Source organism: Cyanistes caeruleus, chromosome 28, assembly GCF_971803275.1.
Source record: "Cyanistes caeruleus chromosome 28, bCyaCae1.hap1.1, whole genome shotgun sequence".
Lineage (NCBI taxonomy): Eukaryota > Metazoa > Chordata > Aves > Passeriformes > Paridae > Cyanistes > Cyanistes caeruleus.
The window spans coordinates 591,947-603,954 of NC_141728.1; the positions used below are offsets into that span (position 1 = coordinate 591,947).

General features: G+C 51.5%; 2 protein-coding genes across 2 annotated transcripts in view; both read right to left on the reverse strand.

Annotated features, from left to right (window-relative positions):
* Window positions 1-12,008, reverse strand: part of SCN1B (sodium voltage-gated channel beta subunit 1) — a 55,587-nt gene that overhangs the window by 10,649 nt on the left and 32,930 nt on the right. The window lies entirely within an intron of this gene.
* Window positions 1,382-8,771, reverse strand: LOC147648988 (uncharacterized). Its single transcript, XM_086864883.1, has 5 exons — window positions 8,644-8,771; window positions 7,129-7,185; window positions 6,024-6,146; window positions 1,605-1,718; window positions 1,382-1,476 (listed from the first exon to the last, which is right to left on the reverse strand). The coding sequence occupies exons 2-5, from the start codon at window positions 7,153-7,155 to the stop codon at window positions 1,399-1,401; spliced, it is 342 nt and encodes a 113-aa protein (XP_086721009.1). The 5' UTR covers window positions 7,156-7,185; window positions 8,644-8,771; the 3' UTR covers window positions 1,382-1,398.

Below are 12,008 nucleotides of genomic sequence, written 5' to 3' on the forward strand. Positions count from 1 at the left end.
TTTCTCCCATTTTTCCATCATTTTTCCTCAATTTTTCCCCTTCCCACCCTTTTTCTCCCCAATTTTTCCCATTTTCCCCTCATTTTCCCCACTTTTGCTTCATTTTTCCCAATTTTTCCCTCATTTTCCCCAATTTTGCTTCATTTACTCCCATTTTTTCCTCCTTCCTTCCCATTTTTCCCCTCATTTTCTCAGTTTCTCCAATTTTTGCCTCATTTTCCCCACTTTTGGTCCATTTCCCCCCATTTTTTCCTCCTTCCTTCCCATTTTTCCCTCATTTTCCAATTTTTTCCTCATTTTCCCTCAATTTTTCCCCTTCCCACCCTTTTCCTCCCCAATTTTTCCCATTTTTGCCTCATTTTCCCCACTTTTGGTCCATTTCCCCCCATTTTTTCCTCCTTCCTTCCCATTTTTCCCTCATTTTCCCATTTTTTCCTCATTTTCCCTCAATTTCTCCCCTTCCCACCCTTTTCCTCTTGATTTTTCCCATTTTTCCTTCATTTTCCCCACTTTCAGTCAATTTTTTCCTATTCTTTTCCTCCTTCCTTCCCATTTTCCCTCATTTTCCCAATTCCTCCCATTTTTCCCTCATTTTCCCTCAATTTTTCCCCTTCCCACCCTTTTCCTCCCCAATTTTTCCCATTTTCCCTCATTTTCCCCAATTTTGCTTCACTTTTTCCCATTTTTTCCTCATTTTCCCTCAATTTCTCCCCTTCCCACCCTTTTTCTCCCCAATTTTTCCCATTTTCCCTCATTCCTCCCTGATTTTCCCAATTTTTCTCCTTTTCCACCCATTTTTGCCTCTTTCCCGCCCGTTTTCCCCAATTTCGGGCTCCTTTTCCCCTAAATTTCCCTTTTTCCACATTTTTTCCCTCGTTTTCCCATTTTCCCCCATTTTTTCTTCTTCCTGCCTCGTTTTCCCTCATTTTCCCCCAATTTTTCCCATTTTTCTCCAATTTTTCCCCATTTTTCCTCATTTTCCCCCCAATTTTTCCCCCTTTTTTCCCCTTTTCCCCCAATTTCTCCGATTTCCCCCAATTTTTCCCATTTTTCCCCAATTTTTCCCCATTTTTCCTCATTTTTCCCCAATTTCTCCCCATTTTCCCCAATTTTTCCCCATTTTTCCCCAATTTTTCCCGTTTTTCCCCCTTTTTCCCCATTTTCCCCCATTTTTCCCCAATTTTTCCCATTTTTCCTCATTTTTCCCCATTTTTCCCATTTTTCCCCAATTTTTTCCATTTTTCTCCAATTTCCCCCATTTTCCCCCAATTTTTCCCATTTCCCGCCTTTTTTCCCCATTTTCCCGCCCATTTTTCCCGCCATTTCCCCTCCCGTGACGTCACCCCCCCATCCCAGCCAATCAGACGCGCCAAATCCACGCTCAGCTGTGATTGGTCTTTATTTCGCCTCGAGGGGCGTGGCCTCGGCTGGCCCCGCCCCCTGGGCGGGCAGAGCTGTCTGATAAATCACCACGGGCTGTGGGGGAGAGGAAGGGGGCGTGGTCAGAGCAGGCCACGCCCATTTGCCCATATAAGGAAGTGGGAGCTGTATAACCCACACCCTCATTAATGGCTCTAAGCCACGCCCCCTTTGCTGTCACTCACCGTTAGCTCCGCCCTCGGGCGTGCCCTGGTGGCCGCCACGCAGCCAATCACAGCCATGATCGCCCCGGCCAGCGATGACGTCATCAGCAGCACCTGCGTGCCCAACAGCGCCCCCTGGCGGAGGCGGAAATGGGGGAAAATCCCGGGAAATCGGTTCAAAATGGCGGGAAAAGCGATCCCAAAAATCTGACCCAAAATCGACCCAAAATCTGACCCCGAACTGACCCGAAATTGACCCGAAATTGACCCAAAATGACCCAAAAATGACCCAAAATTGAAACAAAAATGACCCAAAATTGACCCAAAATTAACCTGAAAATGACCCAAAATTGAAACAAAAAGGATCCAAAATTGACCCAAAATTGACCCCAAAAAGACCCAAAATTGACCCAAAAATGATCAAAAATTGACCCAAAATTGACCCCAAAATAACCCAAAATGACCCAAAATTGATCCAAAATTGACCCCAAAATGACCCAAAATTGACCCAAAAATGTCCCAAAAATGACCCAAAATGACCCCAAACTGATAAAAAAATGACCCAAAATTGAACCAAAATTGATCCAAAATTGATCAAATAATTGACTCAAAAATGAATCAAAAATGACCCCAAAATGATCCAAAATTGACCCAAAAATGACCCAAAATTGACCCAAAAATGATCAAAAATTGACCCAAAAATGACCCAAAATTGACCCAAAAATGATCAAAAATTGACCCAAAATCTGACCCCGAACTGACCCAAAAATGACCAAAAATTGATCAAAAATGATCCAAATATGACCCAAAAATGACCCCAAAGATGACCCAAAATAGACCCTAAAATGTCCCAAAAATGACCCAAAATGACCCCAAACTGATAAAAAAATGACCCAAAATTGAACCAAAATTGATCCAAAATTGATCAAATAATTGACCCAAAAATGAATCAAAAATGACCCAAAATTGACCCAAAATTAACCTGAAAATGACCCAAAATTGAAACAAAAAGGATCCAAAATTGACCCAAAAAGGACCCCAAAAAGACCCAAAATTGACCCAAAATTGATCAAAAATTGACCCGAAATTGGCCCCAAAATAACCCAAAATGACCCAAAATTGACCCCAAAATGACCCAAAAATGACCCAAAGTTGACCCAAAATCTGACCCCGAACTGACCCAAAAATGACCAAAAATTGATCAAAAATGATCCAAATATGACCCAAAAATGACCCCAAAGATGACCCAAAATAGACCCTAAAATGTCCCAAAAATGACCCAAAATGACCCCAAACTGATAAAAAAATGACCCAAAATTGAACCAAAATTGATCCAAAATTGATCAAATAATTGACCCCAAAATGACCCAAAATTAACCTTAAAATGACCCAAAATTGAAACAAAAAGGATCCAAAATTGACCCAAAAAGGACCCCAAAAAGACCCAAAAATGATCCAAAATTGACCCAAAATTGATCCAAAATTGACCCCAAAATAACCCAAAATGACCCAAAATTGATCCAAAATTGACCCCAAAATGACCCAAAAATGACCCAAAGTTGACCCAAAATCTGACCCCGAACTGACCCAAAAATGACCAAAAATTGATCAAAAATGATCCAAATATGACCCAAAAATGACCCCAAAATGACCCAAAATTGACCCAAAATGACCCAAAAATGACCCCAAACTGATAAAAAAATGACCCAAAATTGAACCAAAATTGATCCAAAATTGATCAAATAATTGACCCAAAAATGACCCAAAATTAACCTTAAAATGACCCAAAATTGAAACAAAAAGGATCCAAAATTGACCCAAAAAGGACCCCAAAAAGACCCAAAATTGACCCAAAAATGATCAAAAATTGACCCAAAATTGACCCCAAAATAACCCAAAATGACCCAAAATTGATCCAAAATTGACCCCAAAATGATCAAAAATTGACCCAAAATCTGACCCCGAACTGACCCAAAAATGACCAAAAATTGATCAAAAAATGATCCAAATATGACCCAAAAATGACCCCAAAATGACCCAAAATTGACCCAAAAATGTCCCAAAAGTGACCCAAAATGACCCCAAACTGATAAAAAAATGACCCAAAATTGAACCAAAATTGATCCAAAATTGATCAAATAATTGACCCAAAAATGAATCAAAAATGACCCCAAAATGACCCAAAATTGACCCAAAAATGACCCAAAATTGACCCAAAAATGATCAAAAATTGACCCAAAATTGACCCCAAAATAACCCAAAATGACCCAAAATTGATCCAAAATTGACCCCAAAATAACCCAAAATGACCAAAAATCGACCCAAAATCTGACCCCGAACTGACTCAAAATTCATCCCAAATCGGGCAAAAGTTGATCAAAAACTGACCCAAAAACGACCCCAAAATGACCAAATATTGATCCAAAACGGAGCCAAAATTGACCCAAAGTTGACCCAAAATTGACCCTAAAATGTCCCAAAAGTGACCCAAAATGACCCCAAACTGATAAAAAAATGACCCAAAGTTGAACCAAAATTGATCCAAAAATGATCCAAAAATTGACCAAAATTGACCCAAAATTGACCCAAAATTGATCAAAAATTGATCCATAAACGACCAGAAAATGACCCAGAATTGATCCAAAATTGATCCAAAAATGACCTAAAATTGACCCAAAATCTGACCCCGAACTGACCCAAAAATGACCAAAAATTGATCAAAAAATGATCCAAATATGACCCAAAAATGACCCCAAAGATGACCCAAAATAGACCCAAAAATGTCCCAAAAATGACCCAAAATGACCCCAAACTGATAAAAAAAGACCCAAAAATGACCCAAAATTGATCCAAAAATGATCCAAAAATGAGACAAAATTGACCCAAAATGGATCAAAAATGACCCCAAAGATGACCCAAAAATGACCCAAAATAGACCCAAAAATTGACCAAAAATTACCCAAAAATGACCCAAAATTGACCCCAAAAATGACCCAAAGTGACCAGAACTGACCAGAACTGACCAGAACTGACCAGAACTGACCAGAACTGACCAGTACAGACCAGTACAGACCAGAACTGACCAGTACAGACCAGAACTGACCAGTACAGACCAGAACTGACCAGAACTGACCAGTACAGACCAGAACTGACCAGAACTGACCAGAACTGACCAGAACTGACCAGAACTGACCAGTACAGACCAGTACAGACCAGTACAGACCAGAACTGACCAGTACAGACCAGTACAGACCAGAACTGACCAGAACTGACCAGTACAGACCAGTACAGACCAGAACTGACCAGTACAGACCAGTACAGACCAGAACTGACCAGAACTGACCAGTACAGACCAGAACTGACCAGAACTGACCAGAACTGACCAGTACAGACCAGTACAGACCAGAACTGACCAGTACAGCCCAGCAGTGACCAGCAGTGACCCTGAGTGACCAGTACAGCCCAGTATATCCCAGTACTGACCAGTACAGCCCAGTACTGACCAGTACAGCCCCAGACTGACCAGCAGTGACCCTGAGTGACCAGTACAGACCAGTAGTGACCAGCAGTGACGCTGAGTGACCAGTACAGACCAGTACAGCCCAGTACAGACCCAGACTGACCAGTAGTGACCAGCAGTGACCCTGAGTGACCAGTACAGCCCAGTACAGCCCAGTACAGACCAGTACTGACCAGTACAGACCCAGACTGACCAGCAGTGACCAGCAGTGACCCTGAGTGACCAGTACTGACCAGTACATCCCAGTACTGACCAGTACAGCCCAGTACAGACCCAGACTGACCAGAACTGACCAGAACTGACCAGCACTGCCCAGTACAGCCCAGTACTGATCAATACAGACCAGTACAGACCCAGACTGACCAGTACTGACCATTACTGACCAGAACTGACCAGTACAGCCCAGTACAGACCAGCAGTGACCAGCAGTGACCCTGAGTGAGCAGTACAGCCCAGTACTGACCAGTACAGCCCCAGACTGACCAGCAGTGACCCTGAGTGACCAGTACAGCCCAGTACATCCCAGTACTGACCAGTACAGCCCCAGACTGACCAGTAGTGACCAGCAGTGACCCTGAGTGACCAGTACAGACCAGTACAGCCCAGTACAGACCCAGACTAACCAGTACTGACCATTACTGACCAGAACTGACCAGTACAGCCCCAGACTGACCAGCAGTGACCCTGAGTGACCAGTACAGACCAGTACAGCCCAGTACAGCCCCAGACTGACCAGTACAGACCCAGACTGACCAGCAGTGACCAGCAGTGACCCTGAGTGACCAGTACAGCCCAGTACAGCCCAGTACAGCCCAGTACTGACCAGTACAGCCCAGTACAGCCCCAGACTGACCAGTACAGACCAGCAGTGACCCTGAGTGACCAGTACAGCCCAGCAGTGACCCTGAGTGACCGCTCACCTGCCCGGCCGGGCTCAGGTTGTAGCACCAGGGGCAGCTGTGGGGGAGGAGCAGCCCCTGCACCCCCAGGGCCAGGAAGGACAAGATGGCGGCCACGATGTCCAGCGCCAGCGCGGCGCGAGCCTGCGGCCGGAGTGACCCTTGAGTGAACTCTGAGTGACACTGAGTGACCCCTCAGTGACCCCTGAGTGACCCCTGAGTGACCTCTGAGTGACCCCTGAGTGACCCCTGAGTGACCTCTGAGTGACCCCTGAGTGACCCCTGAGTGACCCCTGAGTGACCCCTGAGTGACCCCTGAGTGACTCTGAGTGACCCCTGAGTGACCCCTGAGTGACCCCTGAGTGACCTCTGAGTGACCCCTGAGTGACCCCTGAGTGACCCCTCAGTGACGCCTGAGTGACTCTGAGTGACCCCTGAGTGACCCCTGAGTGACCCCTGAGTGACCTCTGAGTGACCCCTGAGTGACCCCTGAGTGACCCGAGTGACCCCGGAGTGACCCCTGAGTGACCCCTGAGTGACCCTGAGTGACCCCTGAGTGACCCTGAGTGACCCTGAGTGACCCTGAGTGACCCCTGAGTGACCCCTGAGTGACCTCTGACCCCTAAGTGACCCCTGAGTGACCCTGAGTAACCCCTGAGTGACCCCAATGACCCCTGAGTGACCCCTTAGTGACCCGAGTGACCCCTGAGTAACCCTGAGTGACCCTGAGTGACCCCTAATGTCCCCAAAAATGCCCCAAAAATGCCCCAAATGTCCCCAAAATGGCCCCAAATGTCCCCAAAATGGCCCCAAATGGCCCCAAAATGTCCCCAAATGGCCCCAAAATGTCCCCAAATGTCCCCAAAATGTCCCCAAATGGCCCCAAAATGTCCCCAAATGGCCCCAAATGGCCCCAAATGGCCCCAAATGTCCCCAAAATGGCCTCAAATGGCCCCAAATGTCCCCAAATATCCCCAAAATGTCCCCAAATGTCCCCAAATGTCCCCAAATGACCCCAAATGTCCCCAAATGGCCCCAAATGTCCCCAAATGTCCCCAAATGGCCCCAAATGTCCCCAAATGTCCCCAAATGTCCCCAAACGTCCCCAGTGTCCCCCCGCTCTCACCCGTCCCGCCGAGGGTCCTTTGGCCATCGCCGCCAGCGCTGCCCCCGCAGCCACCAGCTGGGGGAGGGGAACGGGGCAGTCCCAGTTCAAACCAGTTCAGACCAGTTCAGACCAGTTCAAACCAGTTCAGACCAGTTCAGACCAGTTCAAACCAGTTCAAACCGGTTCAGACCAGTTCAGACCAGTTCAGACCAGTTCAGACCGGTTCAGACCAGTTCAGACCAGTTCAGACCAGTTCAGACCAGTTCAGACCAGTCCATCCCAGTTTGTCCCAGTCCCTCCCAGTCCCTCCCAGTTCCCTCCCAGTCCCCCCCAGTTCCCTCCCAGTCCCTCCCAGTTCATCCCAGTTCATCCCAGTTCCCTCCCAGTCCATCCCAGTCCCTCCCAGTCCATCCCAGTCCATCCCAGTCCCTCCCAGTCCCTCCCAGTCCATCCCAGTCCCTCCCAGTCCCTCCCAGTCCCTCCCAGTCCCTCCCAGTCCATCCCAGTCCCTCCCAGTCCCTCCCAGTCCCCTCCCAGTCCCTCCCAGTCCCTCCCAGTCCCTCCCAGTCCATCCCAGTCCCTCCCAGTCCATCCCAGTCCATCCCAGTCCATCCCAGTCCCTCCCAGTTCCCTCCCAGTCCATCCCAGTCCATCCCAGTCCATCCCAGTTCCCTCCCAGTCCATCCCAGTCCCTCCCAGTCCCTCCCAGTCCATCCCAGTCCCTCCCAGTCCATCCCAGTCCATCCCAGTCCATCCCAGTCCCTCCCAGTTCCCTCCCAGTTCCCTCCCAGTTCATCCCAGTCCATCCCAGTTCCCTCCCAGTCCATCCCAGTCCCTCCCAGTCCCTCCCAGTTCATCCCAGTTCATCCCAGTTCCCTCCCAGTCCATCCCAGTCCATCCCAGTTCCCTCCCAGTCCCTCCCAGTTCATCCCAGTCCCTCCCAGTTCATCCCAGTCCCTCCCAGTTCATCCCAGTCCCTCCCAGTTCCCTCCCAGTCCATCCCAGTCCCTCCCAGTTCCCTCCCAGTCCCTCCCAGTTCCCTCCCAGTCCCTCCCAGTCCCTCCCAGTCCATCCCAGTTCATCCCAGTCCCTCCCAGTCCATCCCAGTCCCTCCCAGTTCCCTCCCAATCCTCTCCCAGTCCATCCCAGTCCCTCCCAGTCCCTCCCAGTCCATCCCAGTCCCTCCCAGTCCATCCCAGTCCCTCCCAGTCCATCCCAGTCCATCCCAGTTCCCTCCCAGTCCCTCCCAGTCCCTCCCAGTCCATCCCAGTCCCTCCCAGTTCCCTCCCAGTCCCTCCCAGTCCATCCCAGTCCATCCCAGTCCATCCCAGTCCCTCCCAGTCCATCCCAGTTCCCTCCCAGTCCCTCCCAGTTCCCTCCCAGTCCATCCCAGTCCATCCCAGTTCCCTCCCAGTCCATCCCAGTCCATCCCAGTCCATCCCAGTTCATCCCAGTCCATCCCAGTCCCTCCCAGTCCATCCCAGTTCCCTCCCAGTCCATCCCAGTCCCTCCCAGTCCATCCCAGTTCCTCACCCCGGCCCCTCCCCCCAGGGGTGCCCCCAGCTGCGCCCCCAGGGGGTCCCCGAGGGCCCCCAGGAGGGACCCCCCGAGCGCCACCTGGAGGGTCCCGAGCAGCACCTGCGCCACCTGCGGGGGGAGGGGCCGATGGGGGGTGGGGGAGGGGCTGGGGGGTGGGGGGAGGGGTTGGGGTTTGCCCCTCCCCCCCCCCCCCCCCCAAAAAAAAGGAGTCGATCCCGCCCCTCCCCCCCCACCCCCTAAAAGGGATCCAGGACTGCCCCTCCCCCACCCCCTAAAAAAGGACTCGGGTTTGGCCCCTCCCCCACCCCCCCGGATTGAGCCAATCCCGCCCCTCCCCCACCCTTAAAGAGGGGGCGATCCCGCCCCTCCCCCACCACTAAAATTGAGCCAATCCCGCCCCTCCCCCACCCCCCGGATTCAGCCAATCCCGCCCCTCCCCCACCCTAAAAGAGGAGCCAAAACTGCCCCTCCCCCACCCTAAAAGAGGGGCCGATCCTGCCCCTCCCCCACCCCTAAAAAAGAGCCAATCCCGCCCCTCCCCCACCCCTAAAATTGAGCCAATCCCGCCCCTCCCCCACCCCCCGGATTCAGCCAATCCCGCCCCTCCCCCACCCTAAAAGAGGAGCCAAAACTGCCCCTCCCCCACCCTAAAAGAGGAGCCAAAACTGCCCCTCCCCCACCCTAAAAGAGGGGCCGATCCTGCCCCTCCCCCACCCCTAAAAAAAAGCCCAAACCGCCCCTCCCCCACCCCCAAACTGAGCCAATCCCGCCCCTCCCCCACCCCCCGGATTGAGCCAATCCCGCCCCTCCCCCACCCCCAAAATGAGGCAATCCCGCCCCTCCCCCACCCCCCAAAGTGAGGCAATCCCGCCCCTCCCCCACCCCCAAAATCAGCCAATCCCGCCCCTCCCCCACCCCCCCGATTGAGCCAATCCCGCCCCTCCCCCACCCCCCGGATTGAGCCAATCCCGCCCCTCCCCCACCCCCCGGATTGAGCCAATCCCGCCCCTCCCCCACCCCCAAAATGAGCCAATCCCGCCCCTCCCCCACCCCCCAAACTGAGCCAATCCCGCCCCTCCCCCACCCCCAAACTGAGCCAATCCCGCCCCTCCCCCACCCCCAAACTGAGCCAATCCCGCCCCTCCCCCACCCCCCAAACTGAGCCAATCCCGCCCCTCCCCCACCCCTGGATTGAGCCAATCCCGCCCCTCCCCCACCCCCAAAATCAGCCAATCCCGCCCCTCCCCCACCCCCAAACTGAGCCAATCCCGCCCCTCCCCCACCCCCAAACCCCAAAGGAAGACCCGGATTTTCCCCTCCCCCCACCCCGGGTTACTCACCCCTTACTCCCCCCTTTACTCACCTGTTACTCCCCCCTTACTCCCCCTTTACTCCCCCCTTACTCCCCCTTTACTCCCCCCTTACTCCCCCTTTACTCCCCCTTTACTCACCTGTTGCTCTCCCTTTACTCACCTTTTACTCCCTCCTTACTCCCCCTTTACTCAGCCCTTACTCCCCCCTTACTCCCCCTTTACTCACCTGTTGCTCTCCCTTTACTCACCTTTTACTCCCTCCTTACTCACCCTTTACTCAGCCCTTACTCACCTGTTACTCCCTCCTTACTCCCCCTTTACTCTCCCCTTACTCCCCCTTTACTCAGCCCTTACTCCCCCCTTTACTCACCCTTTACTCACCTGTTGCTCTCCCTTTACTCACCTTTTACTCCCTTGTTACTCCCCCTTTACTCCCCCCTTACTCCCCATTTACTCTCCCCTTACTCCCCCTTTACTCACCTTTTACTCCCTCCTTACTCCCCCTTTACTCAGCCCTTACTCCCTGTTTACTCCCCTTTTACTCAGCCTTTACTCAGCCTTTACTCACCTGTTACTCCCTCCTTACTCCCCCCTTTACTCCTCCTTTACTCCCCCCTTACTCAGCCTTTACTCCCCATTTTCCCTCCCAGTTTAACCCAAATCCCGTCCCAGTTACTCCCAGTTTACTCCCAGTAACCCCCGGACCCCAAACCAGTATAAACCAGTATAAACCAGTATAAACCAGTATAAACCAGTATAAACCAGTAACCCCCAAACCCCCTTTTAACCCCTCCCAGTTCGTCCCAGTTACTCCCAGTTTACTCCCAGTTTACTCCCAGTTTACTCCCAGTAACCCCCGAACCCCAAACCAGTATAAACCAGTATAAACCAGTATAAACCAGTAACCCCCAAACCCCCTTTTAACCCCTCCCACTTCGTCCCAGTTTACTCCCAGTTTACTCCCAGTAACCCCCAAACCCCAAACCAGTACAAACCAGTATAAACCAGTATAAACCAGTATAAACCAGTATAAACCAGTATAAACCAGTACAAACCAGTATAAACCAGTATAAACCAGTAACCCCCAAACCCCCTTTTAACCCCTCCCACTTCGTCCCAGTTACTCCCGGTTTACTCCCAGTTTACTCCCAGTTTACTCCCAGTAACCCCCGGACCCCAAACCAGTATAAACCAGTATAAACCAGTATAAACCAGTAACCCCCAAACCCCCTTTTAACCCCTCCCACTTCGTCCCAGTTTACTCCCAGTTTACTCCCAGTAACCCCCAAACCCCAAACCAGTACAAACCAGTATAAACCAGTATAAACCAGTATAAACCAGTATAAACCAGTATAAACCAGTACAAACCAGTATAAACCAGTATAAACCAGTAACCCCCAAACCCCCTTTTAACCCCTCCCACTTCGTCCCAGTTACTCCCGGTTTACTCCCAGTTTACTCCCAGTTTACTCCCAGTAACCCCCGGACCCCAAACCAGTATAAACCAGTATAACCCAGTATAAACCAGTATAAACCAGTATAAACCAGTATAAACCAGTAACCCACCCCCAGTGCCAGGGGCTCCCCCCAAAGCCCCGCCCCCTTTCGGGGGGGGGGTCCCGGGGGGGGTGGGGGAGGGGCCGCGGCCTCCGCCCCTCCCCCCGCGCCCGGCAGGACCCGCGTCAGCAGCAGCAGCTCGGACATGGCCCAGTATAAACCAGTATAAACCAGTATGGACCGGTATAAACCAGTATGGACCGGTATGGACCAGTATGGACCGGTATGGACCAGTATGGACCGGTATGGACCGGTATGGACCGGTATGGACCAGTACGGACCAGTATAAACCAGTGACAGCCCCAGTGCCCTCCCAGTTTGTCCCAGTTCCCTCCCAGTCCCTCCCAGTCCATCCCAGTCCCTCCCAGTCCATCCCAGTTCCCTCCCAGTCCCTCCCAGTTCCCTCCCAGTCCATCCCAGTCCCTCCCAGTTCCCTCCCAGTCCCTCCCAGTCCCTCCCAGTTCCCTCCCAGTCCATCCCAGTCCCTCC